At 46.7% G+C, this 19,775-nt stretch overlaps 1 protein-coding gene across 1 annotated transcript; it reads right to left on the minus strand.

Moving 5' to 3' along the window:
* Window positions 1–743: 743 nt before the first annotated feature.
* Window positions 744–19,369, minus strand: LOC135805142 (ankyrin repeat domain-containing protein 13B-like). Its single transcript, XM_065319140.1, has 17 exons — window positions 18,906–19,369; window positions 16,787–16,928; window positions 16,015–16,139; window positions 15,393–15,438; window positions 15,110–15,169; window positions 14,589–14,678; window positions 13,857–13,926; window positions 9,444–9,557; window positions 8,985–9,048; window positions 7,968–8,049; window positions 7,298–7,443; window positions 6,740–6,833; window positions 6,410–6,528; window positions 6,028–6,106; window positions 4,352–4,893; window positions 2,674–2,768; window positions 744–2,205 (listed from the first exon to the last, which is right to left on the minus strand). Exons 1-17 carry the CDS (start codon window positions 18,990–18,992, stop codon window positions 1,923–1,925), a joined length of 2,238 nt encoding a protein of 745 aa, XP_065175212.1. The 5' UTR covers window positions 18,993–19,369; the 3' UTR covers window positions 744–1,922.
* Between the last annotated feature and the right edge of the window lie 406 nt (window positions 19,370–19,775).

Consider the following 19,775-nt stretch of genomic DNA (forward strand, 5'->3'; position numbering starts at 1 on the left):
AACGAATCGACTCGTTTATTTACGACTCCCTGTGCCAATAACCATGATAACTACACTTCATGACTTCTGGCCACAGAAATCCAACCTCATGGCTCATGCCTTTCATCAAGAGTACACATTATGATTGTACTCTTGCTTTCATGGATAAAGTAGCACCACCGGCCATTGTGAACTTACTTGATACAGTCACCGTGTTTCCACAATACTCAGGCAGTCATTCCCCATTATTTTTTCTGCTCAAACTTCATCATCAGAAGTGTGCTATGACTAGTATCAAGAGTCCATAAACAAGAGTATGCAACTGTGATCTCTTTTCTATGGGCCAGATGCGCGGCGCGCTGCCTTCAATACATCATTCAGCTGCAGTCCGCGCACTGCGGAAAATCAAACACCGCGCTTTCCCTCTGGTTTGAAATGAATTTCGTACGGAACTGGAGTTCACGCGCCAAAATTTAGAGATCGCGTAGGTACTGGAATGAATCGAGCAAAACCGGATGGACTCGTACGAGAAATTGTGGGTTTGAGTGCATGCTTTCAGAGCGTGATGGAGGCAAGTTACGTAATGAAGGCAGCGCGCCGCGCACTGGCCCATAACCACAGTTGCATACTCTTGTTTATGCACTCTTGCTAGTATGAGAGCACTCCACCCAGGACCTGCACCTCCATGGTCATCACTCATTCAGTCATGCTTCGAAGGTTAGATGGCGGATTGACTACAACACATATCATGCATCACACTGAGCTAAGTAGTTGCTAATCACTTGCAAAGGTGCTCAATACAGAGAGGACAGAGCCAAATATTAATTGCACCAGTCAAGTTGCAATGGACAACAGCTAACAGTTATGCCGGTGTTTCGCTGCAACATACATCTGATCATCAACATACATCATCTGGCACTGTTCGTGTGGCCGCGGGGCAACAGAATCGTACTGATTTCACGTCAAAGCAGCAACATCAGCAACAACAAGCTCAACACAACAATTATGTCCTATCACTGTAGAAAAAGCAAACCTATCAAAATAGCAGATACTGAAGTACTAGTATTGTACATGTTGATGTAAGAGTAAAACGGAGGCTATGTCGTCACGCCAGCTCCATAGCTAAAAAAGGAGGCAATATTGCAGGGGGGGGGGGGGGGGTGAGTTTTGAAACATAAAAAATATGGGAAAATAATACGAAGATGGTACTTCCATAATGTACTCTAAAAAAACCGGGGGCCTATACGAGTGAACTTGTTTGAGCCTCGAGGGAAAACACGTTCGGCCTAGTTCAGTGAAATTTTCAGTTCGTTATGATCACGGTGTCGCGAGGAGGACTTTCATGGCTCCCAGGTAAGGATGATGTGTTATTATGATTGAGTTGAGTTGCATGCAAGGATTGGAATGGAAGAAGCGCTAAACAGCAAATTGGAAAATCATGTCAAAATAACCGACTGACCGGCAAACAATAAGAAAAACTGCGTATGCGCAGTGTTTGCATGAATGGCGTGCGTGCGTATACGGTATTATGTGTGCATGCACACACACACGCACGCCACACAGACACACACACACACGCGCGCGCCACACACACAGACAGACACACACACACACACAGACACACACAGACAGACACACACACACAGACACACACACATGAGCGTGTGAAAGAGTATGTGCACGTCACTAGGTGCTAGGGACTGAGGTCCTTCCCAAATTTGATAAAATGTGTGTGCAGCACTACAGTTTTGCGCAAGCTATATCAGAACTTGTGCTGGTAAAAACAGCTAGATAATTGAACTAGAATAAAGATACATACGAACTTACCCGGTATGTACACACTGCGAGGAAGATAAGGTCTAGCTTCACGGAAGGAGAGGGGCAAACGGGACTCGTCAACTCAAAACATTCAAAGTAGCTACAAGTAAACTCGACGTTTCTACTTATTTCTCGGCCAAGGAGAGTTGGAGTATGCGCTCCAAGTCGGCATCTTCCTGTTCACGACGACGTCGCTCCTCTTCGGCCTCCGAAGCAGATATAGCCAAGATGTGCTGCATAGCCTCGGTGTCACTGAGAGGCGCTGACGGAGTGGACCCAGTTGTGGATAGACCGGATACGGACGTTGGCCGGGCCGATGTCGGTACCGGTGGTGCAAGCTCTTCGTATGCATTAGCGCTGCTACTGTCGCTGGTCGCCTCGCTGCTCTGCATGCTCAGCATTAGCGCTCTGATAGCACGGCACAGCACAACACAATACACACACGCATACACACGCATACACACACACACACACACGCATACACACACGCATACACACACACACACACACACACACACACACACACACACACACACACACACACACACACACACATACACACATGTATGCATGTCAACAAAATGGTATTGACCCGATACAGTTTCTACAGCAAGTCTACCAGCTGTGGACTGCACAGCAGGTGCGACATTTTACTAGTATTGTACCTAGCACAACGTTGAAGAACATCCATGGCTGACAGCAAGATAAAGGCACGGATGCCACGTCCACAATCCTTTGGATGTGGACCAAAAATAGGTAATGCTCCGTTCCCACAAGAATGTCCCAAGTTCTCACTACACAACAGTATGAAGCATGTACCGCACAGGACAGGATACAGCACAGGACAGGATACGCAATGACACGTGCAGCACATACCGTTGCAACTCCACATCCTCAGCGCCAGTGAGATTGGGCTGTCGTGGAGGCGGTGGAGACGGCGGGGACGACAGCAGCGCTTCCATGAACGTGACCTGATGTACACGTACAAAACACGAGGGATAACCACAAAAGGCCTTTTACTCTTCATGCTCATCCACACGCGCATCTTGACGTAGAAACATAATGTACAGTTTAAAAAGGACTTGAACTTGCCCTCCACTACATTGCAGTACGTATCAATCAGACCGAAGGTGTAGCTGTGTTTAAAAAAGGGAACATCCAGTGTGAAATGATAGTGAATAATTACTGGTGAGCTGACATCAAACCATTCACAACTGCCTCGCTAGTATAATGGAATGATTCAATGTTACAAAAGATTAGACATGCCAGGGCTGTGGAATCTGGATAACAACGAAACAATTCATGTTTGCCGTTAGAAAATCAGACCTCGACTTTTGGGTAAAGACGCAGGGGAGCACACAGAGAGTTTCACAAAATGCATTCAATCGCCATGCTGTCATTCTTTAGTGGATGGGCATCAATAGCAGAGGAACACAACTGGATCCACTGAAGATGGAAAAATGCAGTTGTCACAGCTGCGCCAGTGGCATGCACAACTTGGGCACTGCATGTACATCACCTGCGATGGCTTCATGCATTTATAATTCCAACATAGGTCGAAAGTCCAGGTAAATTATAGTGTAGTTGGGTATTATGCTCTTCGACTTTCGTCTTGTTTAGCACTCTCAGTAGGCTGCTGTAGTGCTGCTGCATTACGCATTGCCCGCTACTTTTCGTAGTTAGAGCACTCTGGCGCTTTATTTTCATCGTACGATCGCATTGCATATTGATTGTCCGCAATAAAACGTTATACTACTCCCTGAAAAAAAACTCTGGCGCTAGAGAGACGAGCTATCTTAATGTCTGTGGTGCCTCCTCTGCACAATGGCTGGTAGCTCGGTTTACTTAAAGCTCGTAGCTGTACTGATGAGGTCTTTATGGCCGAAACAGCGTGCTGTCTACAGCAGGGTTCTAGCCAAAGGGGGGGGGGGGGTAGGGGGGGCGCAGCGCTGCGGCCCCCTACAACGTTTGCTCGCCCCCCCTGTGAAAAAGTGCCGCCCCCCTACTCATTTTCCGATTTTTGTGTTTTTTCACGCCATTCAACGAAAATACAGTCGATAGTCACTACTAGAGGGTTCATAAAGGCACATTTGTGAGGGGTGAAGTGGGGGGGGGGGGTTCACCCTGTATGTTGCATTTTGCATGGCAAGACAATTTTGGACAATGGAAAAAATGGGTCATGGGGTAACTTTTTCCCATGCCCGCCCCCCTACTATATTGACCTGGCTAGAACCCTGTACAGCATTGGGTAGTAGTAGTACAGGATATACATTCCCCATCAGATGTGACAGTATACAATACATAACACGCAGTGTTGGGTTATACACATGTCCTCGAGGTTATGCATCGTAAGGACTTGATCTGCACAACATGTCAATATGTTAAACTACATGTACAGTGCTGCTCTATGAAATCCGATCGCGCGAGTCAAGTTGTTGGCGCCCTGCGGCAGTGCACGGCCCAGTGTTCACAGGTCTGGGTGTGCACAGCACCCGGCGTGGCATTGACTCGCTTGATTGGATTTCATAGAGTAACACTGTACCTAGCGGCTCACCTGTTCACCAGCACTGGTATCAGCAGCACTGCGTTGACCAGTCACTGACGCATCACCACCAGTGCTACGAGCAGCGTCTTGATTCGCCAGGCTCTGACTGATAGCGTACTGCAGCAGACGATCCTCGTTCATCAGCTGGTCGTCTCCGCCAATGAACTCATCGTACACGTTGCTCATCAGCTGGTAGTGTGCCGGCGCTTCAAAGCACTCGTCATCGATCATCACCACTTCCTGGAGATCGACGGAGGTGCCGGCACTGTCGGCACCGCTCTCGCCGCTGGCCAAGAACGGGCGCTGCTCCTCATCGACGCTGCTGCCCATGTCGCGCTGGTGGCCGCGGCGGCGAGTTTTGCCACTGCCGCTTGCCACCTGCGTGCCACGGACACCACCACCGCTACCAGCGGCACCAGTATCGCCAGCGGCGGAAGTCTCACTCTGCGACACGGGGACACTGACACGCTTGACATGGGGAGGCTCGACACTGGACCCGTTCAGATTGCCAAACGTGATAGAAGCTTGGACGATGTGAAAGAAGGGAATATCTGGAAGATACACGCCACGAGAAGGAAAAAATGCCCAATTGGAGAGCGGCAGCGACACATGGGAAAGGAGAGACAGAAGTTGTAGTACTAATACAGTGCCAGTGCTGATTTCAACGTAGCTTGTTTGGCAAGTTGTGCCAGTGCCATATGCCGGCTAAGTTAATCACAGCACCCTGGGTAGGGACTTCAATCGAAAACCAAATTCGCGAGTTTCGCATAAAACGCTAGTCTTTCTAAACCGGGAAGATGTGAGAAACAACCTGTGAAAATTTGAACCCAAAATTCCAAGGCAATCTAGAGTTATAGTCGATTGAAGATCGGAAAACGGGGGAGAGAGTAGTCACAGAAGTAAATGCAAGTATGTATGTGAGCCGTGTGGTTCCGTCCAGCACTGCACTATCTGGTGCATACATGGCGATACCGGATGTGTGCATGCCATGCAGTGTGCACGCATGCCGTGCGCGCCTGCTTGCACAAGTCACACGTTTTCACCGTCATTGCTTCTACAGCGTGCGCGCAGTTCACTCGATTTTTTCGTCTACCACCAGGAAATCGCCGTGGGCTGGTTTCTGTGATCATCTTCCTTCTACCGCAATAAAGCGCGAGCCTCAATGTTCTAGAATCCTCTTGGTTTAGGCTAATTCGAGGCCGCTGAACACGAAAATCGGGTGTTCCTCGTGGGGCCGAGTACGGATCTGGTCGAAATTAGTACTTCGAAGTGCATCCGCGCCAAGCGCGGAGGCATTATTTTTGGAAGCATGGCATGTGTGGCACCATTGGAAAGGTAATGACCTCAGCTACCTAAAAATAGCATCGACAAGGACGAAAAGGCCGCGGGAGAAGATACTCGGGCCTCGAACTGCATCTCGAACTGCAGTCACGAGGTGCCCATTCACTTTGTACAGGCGATCTGTGACTGCACTTTTCGCTTTTCTGTGACCGGAACTGAACTCCCTACCCTGGGATCTGGCAGATTCCATGCAAATATCTTGTCCAGGGATTGACTTTTAGGATACAGTTTGATCTCCTAACACCATACACTCAGAGTTTATCTCCTAAACACTGTGCGCTCATCAGGATTTATCTCCCAACACCATGCACCCCACGCCAAGCAAGAACAGGACCACAACTCACCAATCTTGAGCGGAAAGCCGGCTGGCAGTTGTAGCGCAATGAAATCACGAACTCGGCCAAAGTGAGGTGAATGCGTTGACTATAGGACAAAACAGTTCACATTAGGCATACAGCACATCATCAAACATGGTGAGCACGCTAAGGCCTTTGGTACACACACAAATCAAAACACAAGAATTTTCCCAATTGGGACTACACACTACTTCACATTTTCCGCGGCTCACTTCTGCTCGTCATGGCACCCCTCCTATTTCCCGAGAAAACCTCTTGTCCTCTTTCCTTCTTTCTTCTTTCTCCTTTCCCACGTCTTACAATCAGATCACGACAAAAGTGGCAAGGACCTGAATGTCAAGACTGATGGAGTGCAACCGCCTGTACTTACCATGAGTTCAATGACGGGAAGCACTTGATCTCGTAACGACAAAGGAAACCGATCTGCTAGGCAGGCAGTTGCTTTGAACGATTGCTTTTGAACAGTCAGCTCCATGGGACGGCCAATTTCTGCACACATCAGGGGCAAAAGAGATGAAACAATAAAAAAGGCCCTCAAAGCTGCTGTCATGACCAGGCCGACCGGATTTCCTATACGCACACTGCAAGTACAAGTCCATCACATCATCACTCCTTGACAGTCCCCCCTCCCCTCCCTCAACCCCCCCCCCCCAAACACCCACACCCACACACCCAGCCACAGTAACCTAGTGAAACTAACCGTCCCCGACTGACGCCGCATCTGGTGGTCCATGCAAGAAATACTCGTCTGCCGTCAGATCGTGTTCACGTTCAGTTTTCACGGTATTAACAGACTGGACACGGAGAAGAAAAGTATCAGAAATATGCAACACGGCTCTTGCAAGTACTTCGAAGTACTTTTAACTTTTAAGACATTGGACAATCTTAATGACAGTCGAGCACTTTGAGATCAACATACTTCAACGTGCTTTTAAAACATAGAGCAATTTTAATGACAGTCCAGCACTTTGAGATCAACATTTCTAATTAAACTATCTCCAGTGCTGGAGAGGGGAGATATGTTGCGACCCATTTGGAAAAAAAAGTCATTAAAGTTGTGCACTGCACGGTACTGCAGTAGTTAGACATCGTGCATATTCCCTTTATCATCAACAAGAACACTGACCACAAATATCAGGGCAAATAGTGACAATACACACACACACACACACACACACACACACACGCACGCACGCACACACATACACACACACACGCACACACGCACACACACACACACACACGATAAGGCCCATACAGTGGTGATTCCGGCAAATGTCCGAAGGATACCTCCACCGCTAGCACTGCTAGTACCACCGCTGGCCGCAGCAACGTGCTCGGATAGATGTCCAGTTCCACTATCATCCTCTCCGGCAAGAAGCCGTTGCATGGGCAGAACTCCATCTACCCAGAAAGACAAAACAGAGCACAGTCATATTCAGTACTGACATGGCATCTCATACTGTCATACTGGTGGCAGGGACCTTGCATGGATTCAAGCATCTCATACAGTTGCTCAAAAACCCATCTACATCCAGCCATTAACACATACCGTGCAGGAGTGCTGCATGGACCAAAGCACATTTCCTTAAGTAACCCTTCCTTGCCCGTTTTCTCATTTACAAAACGTCTAAAGAAATTGTTGAACAGTTGCTGTTTGGATGACGACCACACCATAGCTCAGTGGTGAGAGCATCGCTGGCCTATAGCGAAAATGGAGATCCTGGTTTGAGCTCTGGTGGTGTGACAGTCAAGTTTTTGTTCAGACCTTTCCCCTTTCATTCCCACAACTTTTAGTTGCAGTGTACAGGCATAATCCTTATCACTACGGGGCCACTCCGAACAAAAATAATTGAGATTGCGGAGAAATCTTAGCACAAGGTGTAGCTGTTACAGCCAGGCATACTCAAGGAATTCAGCACCCATACCGGTTCTGCCTTGCCTATCGGCTTCATTCAGATGCTCCACTCTTGTTCTGGTCACGATGTCCACACCAGTAGCGCTATAGACCTGCAGTGGTGGAGTGGTGGAGTGGCGCATGGTACGGGGTGACATGTACACACAGACAGACAGACAGAGGGCAACACACACACACACACATACACACACACACACACACACACACACACACACAGACAGAGGGCAATACACACAGACAGAGGGCAACACACACACAATGCTAGCATCTTCAATATACCGTAAAACAATCTCGGTGTCTGCGTTTATCAGCTGAGTCAATAAAGCCAAAAGCGAGTTTGTATTTATTGACGTCCGGGCCAAAATTTATTTAATTTATTCATTATATTTATAGCAACATCTCAAGGTGTAGTGGGAACACCGACCAATTTGGATAGAGTGGCTGTTAGCCAACCATGACATTTGATTAGCGGTTGTGAGGGAAACAAGAAAAGTAGCGAAAGGGATAAATACACTTTGTAGCGCGGGAGGATGTCGGTATAGCCAATCAAGAGCAACAGAGACAAGTAGGACAAGTGGGTAACGGGATAGTGGTAGTGAATGCACCAGGTAAGGGAATGGTTGCCAAACCAAAACAACAACAACAACAACAACAACAACAACAACAACAACAACAACAACAACAACAACAACAACTACAAAGCGCTGGGCACCATCCAGTGAAACTCCTGGCAGAGCGACCACAGCTGCAGAGGACTGTATGTTACAGCTGAGGCCACTACTCCATATCACCACTAACACAACCACTACTCCATATCACCACTAACACAATTCAGCTGAGGCCACTACTCCATATCACCACTAACACCCACTACTCCATATCACCACTAACACAATTCAAAATACAAGCAACATAGGTTTAGTTGATGCACATCTCCACTGTATCTTTGAACATTTAAAAAACTCATTTGCCATATGACGTAGTGAATATATTATAATGTAGTGATGGGCTGGACAGAGCTGCTTACCTTGGTGATAAAGCCACTAATCTCCTCCTCGCGCTCCGATCCAAAACCAAACAGGCTCTTTGATCTGCAGCATGTGAAACAAGACAGGCAACACAGGCGTCAAACCAGCACAGTAGCTCCCACAAAAGAAGAAAGAGAGAGAGAGAGAGAGAGAGAGAGAGAGAGAGAGAGAGAGAGTGTGTGTGTGTGTGTGTGTGTGTGTGTGTATGTGTGTGTGTGCATGTGTGTGTGTGTGTGTGTGTGTGTGTGTGTGTGTGTGTGTGTGTGTGTGTGTGTGTGTGTGTGTGTGTGTGTGTGTGTGTGTGTGTGTGCATGGTGTGCGTGTGTGCGTGTGAGTGTGTGTGTGTGTGCGTGCATGAGTGCATGAGTGCTTAGCCCAAACTGGACGGCACTGTTGTTCTGGTACACATACTCCACATACCTTGAAAAAGAAAGAGAATCGGTCCCAAGAACACATACCTCGAAAAAGAAAGAGAATCGGTCCCAAGAACAGTTGATGCCACTGGACTTGCTAGCTTGCCCGAGACGTACTGCCCATGTGGTTGAGTGTGGCGCAGCTGTTCCAAGTCTTCCCTGAGAAAAGATATTACAGTGCAGAAGCTATGGGCATTAGTCTATCATCACTCAAGAAAAGAAAAAGCTTCAGGCACCTCATAATCAACATCCTCAAAGCTCTTCCACTAGTACTTTTAAAATTGCTTTCCCATCAGGCAGAGTACAGACAAAAAGATACTGACAAAGCACAATGACTTTCATACAGCAGAGATGTGATGACAAGAGCAAAGAATAGCACCCCCAAACAACACGGTAAATGCATTTAAAAACCTCATAGTCATAGTCATAGTCATAAAACATAAAGGAAAGGCACAAAGGTGCAAGTGTGAAGAAACCGAGCAAGAGTGCGATGTACTGCGACAGCGATAGCCAACCAAGGGGCAAAACTAACGAGTTGTTGACGACCTGCCAGACCCCCCACCCCCGTAGTAGGGCCTGTACACCTTGAAGTTGTGGAGAATATGTCCACTGAAGCCTTCCTGCTAGCCTTTAGATGGTTCATAGCGCGACGAGGTGCCCCAGCCCTGATCATGTGCAATAATGCACCACAGTTCATACTGGCGCACTCAGTGATCAACGAAGCTTACCGGAAAGCTGTGAATTCCGATGAGACGTCCCAGTTTTGTGCATCACTATCCACTGAATGGAAATTCATTGTGCCCTACTCTCCCTGGATGGGAGGATTCTATGAGAGAATGGTCGGCATCACGAAGAGATGTCTCCGCAAGATCCTTGGCGCACTAAAGCTATGCCTTTCTCAGCTGCAGACAGTGTTGAGTGAAGTGGAGGCCGTGGTCAACTCGCGACCGTTGACTTAAAAGTGAGCGGCGACATTGACAATGTCCTGACACCGTCGCAGTCCCTCTCCATCAGGACGTCAACCGCACATCCGCCGTTGGTACAGCCAGATGACGCCAGTGACCCTGGCTATCTGCCCGACAGCCAATCAGCTGCAACTGACCTCCTCAATAAAAGGAAGAAGGGCGACAGGCTGCTGAATCAGTTTTGGCAGCAATGGAGAGACGACTATTTGTCAACCTTGAGTGAACGCACCCAACAGCAACATCACCACAGTCGCTCTTCCAAGGTCGAGCCCAGAATTGAGTCGGTAGTGCTAATTGGTGACAATGCTCCCAGAGCAACTTGGAAATTGGCACGGATTAAGAAGCTGCACGTTGGTCCCGCAGAAGAAATAACGTGACGGCAACAGCCTGCAGAGTCTTTCCATCTCAGAAAAGATACGGAACACTGTGTGAACGTCTCACAGTGGACAAGCGACACAACGAGGAGGTCAGTGATAATGAGTTTTGGCCAGACGGCATCTCCGTTCGAGATTGGTGGTTCACCGAGTCAAGTTAAATATTTACAACCATGCCCACATCACCACACGCCTTTACTCTTAGCCCAAATGCAGCCCCGTTCTCTCCCGGCCCACAATCGCAAGTGACCGCACTGAACCCTCTTGCTCCACCATTCCGCCCATCCCCTTTGACTTTCAACTTTGCACCTTGTATTCCTGATATAAAGTCTCCGTCGAGTATTAGAATCTGCACAGTTAACGCATGCAGTTGGCTGAAGCGGGCTGATGAGATAAAAAAAACTTATTCTGCACACATCTCAACTAGATATATTGGGCATAACTGAAACCTGGTTGACTCCTGATATCACGAGTTCAATATTAACACCGTCAGCTGAATACAAAATCATCCGGCATGACCGTAACAATACCGTGCGACGTGGAGGCGGAGTGGCATTCCTCCTCCACCCTTCCATTTCTCATACCACCAAACATCGTCCAGATCTTCAGCCTGCTGACCCAACCATTGAAATTGTGTGCATAGAACAAGAGCATCGCCCCAACTCCACGTTTGTGTTCTGTTGTTACCGTCCTCCTTGGCAGCCACCTGATCAGTTCTACAATCTGTTTTCAGTACTCAGCCCAGGGAGTGGAAATCTGCCGTTGTTGTACCTGTGTTCAAGGGGAAAGGTAACCCTTCCCACCCAGTCAATTACCGTCCTATATCATTGTTGAATGCAGTTGCCAAATTGTACGAGTTTGTTGAGAGCCATAAAATTATCAGCTCCAGCCAGTTTTTTTTTTTTTGTCGAAAGAGGTCAACAGTTGATCAATTGGTACAGCTTACCTCAATTGTTTCGCGTGCATTTGACTCTAAGTCTTCTTGTGACCAGCTGTTCCTTGATTTTTTAAGGCCTTTGACAGAGTTAGTCATCATTTAGTTATACAATCTGTTTCTGGTTGGTGTTCTCTTTCTGCCTGTTCTTGGGCGAAGGACTTCATCAGTGATCGTAGTATTTGCGTTCGCATTGGCCAAACTCTTTCTGACCCTTCGCCCATCACCGCTGGCGTACCCCAAGGTTCCCATCTCGGCCCGCTTCTTTTTAACCTGTGCATCAACTCTTCCTGGTGCCCCTGCTTCTAGCACCCTATCCCTTCGTGCTGATGACTCTAGTTTAATCCTTATTTCTCCAGCAAACACCTCACTTTCTATCCATCATGTATTGCTCCAGACTGACATTGATAAGTGTTGTCAATGGTCATCAGCCACTGCCATGACGTTTAACACCACTAAGTGCGTCCACCTACCCTTTCAAAAATATGCATTAGCCCCCCGGCCCATCATCCCCCTTGACAATGAACGGTGTGCCTTTTCAGAAAGGTGATAGCCACTGTCATGGCGTGACTATCACTCCTTCACTAAATTGTTCTGACCATATAAAAACTACCACCCATACGTTTCGCAGTCGTGTTTTTCTGCTGCGCCATATGGCCCATTTCCTTTCTGCCCAAACCGTGAATTTGCTCTATAAATGTAACATGTTATGAACGACCATTGCTAGAATACGCAGTCCCTGTCTGGTCATTCGCCGTATCCCATTCAGATTCGCTTACGTTAGACCGACTGCAAGATGTTGCTGCTCGTTCATATCTGCTTTGTAAGACCAGACACCCTCCTGAGTGGGAAACTCCGAAGCAGATTCTTAAAATCGTACTTGTGATTGGTCATCCCTGAAGTGGCGGGGTCAGATTCTGCCCATGCTTTATTTTCATGTCTTTTACCAGTTTCCGTCTTTGCTAATTCGTTTCAAATTCAACGTATCTCTTAGTTGTCGTCACCCCTCCTCTATAGTTTTACCTCGTTCTGGCGACCATTTCCTGAAATCCTCTCTCTTCAGAGTATCTGTGGAATGGAACAAACTTCCAGAAAACATTCGCTGCGTTCAGTCCTCTGTCAATTTCCACATTGCTCTAAAGGCTTATTACTCACAGCATAGATATTCTCTGACTGGAATTCCGAACTTTTCCGTTTGAGAATTTTTTCCCTTGAAATTAATCCTTCCTGGGGTTTTTTTCATCTAAATGTCCAGCGATTAACTGCAGAGGTGATTTCTTCTCTCGTCGATTTCTTTCCTGCTTTTATACCTCGATATTTAGGTACTTGTTTCCCTTCTTCCCATGCTTCATCTTCCCCGCTCCCCAATTTCCCCTTTTTTCTTGCTATATTTATGTAGAAGACTTCCGTGATGAGCATCCATTTGCTTTTGGAGAATCCTTCTAAATACAAGTAAATACAATACAATACAATACCCTAAGCGTGAATTTGATATGTTTTTGTTTACAGAGGTTAGGCTTCCTAGTGCGAATATTTACACAGACAGCTTCTAAAGCATTCAATGCTACTACTAGTGGAACGGCTTTGAGGATGTGGACTGTGAGAAGCCTGAAGATCGTTCTGGTCTTGAGGTTTTCAAAGTGAAAGCAATTGCATGGGCAGTGCCCTGTAAGCCGCAACCCTTGCATCGGCAGTGCACTGTAAGCAAGAGTACATGAAAACCAGAGTGTGCAGCTCGGATGGGTTGATGTCACGGCGGAATTCCGTGATTACATCATTTTTGTGATGTAGTGCGTACAAGCAGGATTCAAGCAGGTCTCTTTCTGCACAACTGCAGCTCAGTTGTACGCACTGCGCCATTTCCCGCCTCAGATCTGCGCCAAATATGATGTAATCACAGAATTCCGCCGTGACAGACACCCATAGTAGAAAAGGCCCCAAGCTGCACACTCTGGTTTTTATGTACTCTTGCTGTAAGCCACAACCCTTGCATGGGCAGTGCACTGTAAGCCACAACCCTTGTAGACGAGGAAAACGGAGCAGCTACTATATCAAAGCGAAGGTTCCATATGCACTTGCGCACACGCACACACACACACACACACACACACACGCGCACGCACACACACACACATACACACAGCAAGCGAGGAAATAACTGGAATCAAACACACAACCAACTCACTGAACAACACGCAGTTGAGGAAAGTAGCGCTTGCGATCATGGTCTACTTCAATGAATGTGCAAGCATCCGCTACAATCAACAATGAAAGAGAGAGAGAGAGAGAGAGAGAGAGAGAGAGAGAGAGAGAGAGAGAGAGAGAGAGAGAGAGAGAGAGAGAGAGAGAGAGAGAGAGAGAGAGAGACAGAGAGAGACAGAGAGACAGAGACAGAGAGAGACAGACAGAGAGAGAGAGACAGACAGAGAGAGAGAGAGACAGAGAGAGAGAAAGAGACAGAGAGAGAGAGAGAGACAGAGAGAGAGAGAGAGAGAGAGAGAGAGAGAGAGAGAGAGAGAGAGAGAGAGAGAGAGAGAGAGAGAGAGAAGAGCGAGAGAGAGAGAGAGAGAGAGAGAGAGAGAGAAAGAGAGAGATAGATAGAGAGATAGATAGATAGATAGATAGATAGATAGATAGATAGATAGAGAGAGAGAGAGAGAGAGAGAGAGAGAGAGAGAGAGAGGGGGGGGGGGGAGAGAAGGAGAGAGAGAAGGAAGGAGAGAGAGGGAGAGAGAGAGAGAGACAGAGAGAGAGACAGAGACAGAGAATTTCCAATACGCTCATGCCCTTCATCTGAAGTTGAAGAGTACTGGTCTGCTAGAAATGTATGTAGAAGTCCCATGCTGATGTACGAAATCTATCACTGCATTAACTGGGTTGTAAAGTAAAGGACAAATTGGTGACAGCAGGAACTTACAGGAGCCATGAAAGATGAAACTGCGATTTCCATGTACCCATTCCTGGTTCTTAAAACCGAGTAGAGAGAGGTCCACTCGAACATTGGCACCTGAAAAAGGACACAAAATTCACAACAGTTAACCATATGCGGGTAGATCCATAATCTTGGCTGCCACAAACACATACACCTGTGTATAGGCACTTACAGGGCATGATAAAGCATTGCTCATCCCTGATATGTAGCACAAAGAGTAACTTCGCCAGACTACTTCCAAGGAGAGAGAGAGAGAGAGAGAGAGAGAGAGAGAGTGTGTGTGTGTGTGTGTGTGTGTGTGTGTGTGTGTGTGTGTGTGTGTGTGTGTGTGTGTGTGTGTGTGTGTGTGTGTGTGGTGTGTGTGTTGGTGCGTGTGTGGTGTGTGTGCGCATGTGGTGTGTGTGTACGTATGTGAGAGAGAAGGAGGGAGAGAAAGTAAAGAGAATATCTTCACCACCAACATACAGAAGCAACACAAAAAGCAATAAAAGCAGTGTGACTCGTACCCTTCTTCCAGATCTTGCAGGTATCACTTGGACACATCTTGGACAGCATCGGCAGCTTCACTGCAGTGCAACACAGCACAGCACCACATCATGAGGGGAGCTATCACTCACCTGCAACTACCATAGGCATCATTTGGATGGCAACATTTGAGCACCGTAAAAAGTATCTAAGAAGAAATAGTGGACCAGTGAACAGGAAATCCACTACTAGTATTCTTCTACAAGTAGCATCATTAATAGAACGTATGTAAAGTACGCAAGTGCAGCTGAGCAAGTAACTTACACCAGGTGGTGAATTCCCACTTCATCTCCAGGTAGAAGTCCGGTGCCTGGAGCCACATCAAATCACAGCACAAGCTTTAAAGACTAAAATAAATACTGCAGAAAGAATGCCATGCATGCATAGCTCAAAGAGTAGTCCGTATTATCTCTAATATAAGCACGATCCTTTATTTTGTCAATGTACCTCCGCCCCGTGCTATTAATGGAGACGTTCCTTTATTGGAGACTGTTCCATTATTATTTCAACCTCATTTCAGAGGCATGTTGCCATGCCAAATTCATGTCAGACACACACATTTCAGGGGTTTTTCGTCGGTACAGATAATGAATTTACACAGTGTGCTTATAATGAAGACTGAGCACTTTATTTTTTGAATGCCGCCCCAAGGTGTTCTATTATTGGAGACGTGCTATTATTGGAGACTGCGCTTATATTAGAGATAATACGGTAGTCAGAATTGTTCATCTAGCTGCCCTGCCCATCAACAACATAGCAAGATCCATAATTGTCGCTGTTTGCCACAGGCCCACAAAATGAAGCCTCCCCCCCCCCCCCTCCCTAAAAGAGTACACACTGTGCATGTACAAGAATACTAGAAATTTAGAATAAGAACAAAACTTACCTCCCTGAGCTGCTGCAGTAATTTGGGAATGATGGTGGCCCGCTTAACAGCTTTCTGATACCGATTGGCCTGGATGCACTTGGAAAGGAGCTCACGATCGCCATTGCTCGTTGCTTCGTCGACAACTATGATCAATGTGCAGCAGCGGTAACAGGAAGAAAGCAAAAGCATCACCGGATTACCTGCAAGCCCAAAGCTAGTATACTCATTCACTGTGTACATAATTTTTGATGAGTTACGGAAGCATAGAACCTCCAATGAAGAACCTCTCTTATCCAGAATTAAATGGTTTCCTTCAACAAAACCGCTCTTGTCAGTGCAAGTCCATAATCTCCAACCTTGATTGCTTACACTTCCAATAGCACCATGCTGATCTCGAGCCAGTAAGCCAAGATGAAGAGAACGAGGCATCAGTTGCCCCGCACCTCTTGTGTGTTTCCGTACTATGCTCAGTTCTGAGGTGCGGGTGGAATTTGGTGCACAGCAGCAAAGGTGCTCGGACAAGCAAGTCTCAACACTAACACGTAGTGTACACAAAGATGTTTTAAATACATGTAAGTAAATTGTTAGGAGGCATACCAAACGCGAGAAATATACCTAAAAAACTACAGCATAGAAGCCTGGCAAGCCACCCATTCCATCAACATAGTACAGCAGCTAAGCAGTTGGTGTTCAGCAGCTAAGCAGTTGGTGTTTCTTGGTTAATTATTCCCGTAAAAGAGGCTAGTGTCTATTATGTAAAAAAACGAAGAAAACAAATTAAAGTACGTACTGTCCCAGGAGTTTGAATTCTCTACCAGAGCGTTGCTATCATGTGATAGCAGCAGCTCGGCACACTTCCGTCGTCCTAGCGTCACCGCAAGCATGAGTGGCGTTCGGCCATGGGGATCTTGGTCTTCGATGCATGCTTTCCCCTAGCCAACAAGCAGTACATGCAGACAAGACAGACATCGATGATGAGATCTTCTAGTCTACTGTACACAAAGAGCGTTGCAGAGACACACAATGTAAACCCCAGGAAAGAGGATGGCACCCCACAACGTTATAGAGAGATAGATCAGCATGTAGCCAATCGTAGTGTACCGCTAGGTGTATGGACAGATTGGACTGAAGCACATCAATCCAAGTAGTTTATCCCATGGCCACGATAGGAAACCATGGTTCCAGCCAATCAGTATCGGATCTGAACGGGAAATATGTAGAGCGATATCCCCCGCTGGGGTAAAACAATATTCCACGCTGGGGTCACGAATATTCCCCGGGTCATGCCAACGAGTAAATAAGGGATATTTTAGTGTTGGCCACGCTCTATTTGGGACAGTACATGGGATAAATGGATTATACCATTCGTACTCTGTGTATACCGTGCCCCTTATATTTTCCCTCGTGCTAACCCGCTCGTGAAAATATTCGGCGGTATACCGGTATACAGGTACCCCCTCATACTCATGGTATAATCCATACATATTGCAGTGGTGATCGGTTGACAGCATGTCACTAGGCAGAGGACTCACCGTGTTGAAAACAGTACATAAACTATATTGCAGTTGGTGTATAAACACCACACCAAGGACCATTTGACGCCCATCGCCAGAGGTGATGCTACAGCAGAAGCCATAGCAACTTGTGCTGGGATTGCACCATTCAACAGCTTGCAAGGCTGAAGAAATGACCGCCACTATTCAGCCTGGTCTACACCACAACACCACACACACACACACACCTTTGGACCTTTGGAAGCCCATCGCCGAAGGCAATGATAGTTACACACACACACTCACGCACACACCACCACCACCACCACCACCACCACCACCACACACACACACACACACACACACGCACACACTTGGATGCGACCATGGAGACAATTTAGCCAAAAGAATATAATGCGGGGAGGAGGGAGAAGCCATGTAAGGAACCATGTCCTCTAAGCCCTATATATCGATAGGTTGCTGTGCATGCAACATAGCAAAATGTTCAACATTATCTGCACACCGGCATACAATTGTCGCTGGTATCAGCATTTCCACAGATCAGATGTGGTAAACTAAACTATTACATCATTTTTATTGTATTAGATAATCCAATACTAGCACAGTACTAGCACCAGATATACTAGATAATCCAATACTAGTACAGCACCAGTACTTGATAAACCTTGTTATAGTTCACACATGTTGTTGGTTTGACAGCATGAAATAAGGTGGAGGACACCGTGTTCGGAAACAGTGATCTTACTACAACCTTCCACGGTTGGTAGAGCCCCGGTCCGTTGGGACCATCTGAATCATGGGTGTTGAACCCGGTTCTGACCCTCATTATGCTAGGGGAGTTTACAATTCAGATTAGAATAGCTACTTTTATTTATGACTATCAGGATGACATCCAGGAGCGATCAAGGAATACACGACTGACGTTAGCAGAAGTTTAAAAACTCCCCTAGCATAATGAGGGTCAGAACCGGGTTCAACACCCATATGGTTCAGATGGTCCCAACGGACCGGGGCTCTACCAACCGTGGATGGTTGCAGTAAGATCACTGTTTCCGAACACGGCGTCCTCCACCTTGTTTCATGCTGTCAAACCAACAACATCATTTTTATTATAGCAATCAGCAGAATCAGCGAAGCGGACATTGGACGTAGTAATCAACAAGAATAAAATATGGATAATAAAACTTCCTTCTTGCTTCGCTGATTCTGCTGATTGCTATAATAAAGTTATTGTCTCCGCGCTGCTTATTCGTATTAGTACATCATTGTGATCAACTTGACTAGGTTTCCAGGAGTAATATTTTGAGCTTTCTATGAGCATAGATGGACAATTTGCTTTAACGTGTATTCGCCCTGCCACCGAGTAAACGTGTTTATCAGTGCAGTATCTCTCACCTCACTGGTTCCAAGGTGACTTTCCAATTCAGCATAGTTATCATTCCACACAAGGCAATGTAGTGGGTATTTCCTCTGCGCTGCCATTTTTCTCACAATCAAGACACGCCTGGGCTGTGGAGGTCACCAATACTACTCAAGCAATGAAAAAGTCACCAACAGCTGCACACCCTATTCAAACTCTTCTTGTCTTTGGATTTACCAGTCACCTGGTGGCGGCGAAGGTATCATAAAAGATATTGCATATACTCAGCAGTGCACACAAAGACGATTTTCATTGGCAAGACTCACTGAACGTTTCTCTCATCGACTCAACACGACAAACAAACAATACTGTGCTTGAATAACTACCCGGCGCACAAGTTATACAGCGAAGTCGAGCATGTGTGACAGCAAAGACGCCACGCTTTCACGAGTTCAGACTTTCCTCATGATTTTGACGTTTCCGTGTGTTGAGAGCTTGTAGTTGTACGAAAATTCGAAAATTTAATGTGATCTGTAGCCTGTATACCAGTGGTATACTGTACTGTAGACCTACTGAGTACTGTCTGTCTGTCGATGTCAGCTAGCAGCCTATGTGCCCTTTTGTAGGTAACCTGTGCAAGTCAGTGCAGTGTTTTATTTCGATCTGACATGATTGTCAGGACTGTTTCCGCCCAGCCATGTCGGGTGTGTGTACGTGTGGCATGTGGCTGTGTATCACCACTATCAAGCCTTTCAAATTCAAGGCCAAAAGAGATGAAAATAGAAAAGAAGCCTCTATCATTATCATCAAGAGTACATAAACCAGAGTGTGCAACTGTGCATATCAGATCTGAAACAGCGCAGTTCGTGCACTACGTCACCCTGATGAGATCAGCCAAGCCGCGA

This window comes from Sycon ciliatum, chromosome 1 (genome assembly GCF_964019385.1).
Source record: "Sycon ciliatum chromosome 1, ocSycCili1.1, whole genome shotgun sequence".
In the NCBI taxonomy this organism is placed as follows: Eukaryota; Metazoa; Porifera; class Calcarea; order Leucosolenida; family Sycettidae; genus Sycon; species Sycon ciliatum.

Excerpts from the sequence above, each read along its gene's own strand:
- LOC135805142 (XM_065319140.1), bottom strand. The coding sequence starts at position 18,992 with ATGGCAGCGCAGAGGAAATACCCACTACATTGCCTTGTGTGGAATGAT. Across the intron at positions 15,439-16,014 it reads TACTGCAGCAGCTCAGGGAG|GCACCGGACTTCTACCTGGA; the intron begins GTAAGTTTTGTT and ends ATGTGGCTCCAG. Across the intron at positions 6,834-7,297 it reads CATTTGCCGGAATCACCACT|TCTGTTAATACCGTGAAAAC; the intron begins GTATGGGCCTTA and ends CTCCGTGTCCAG.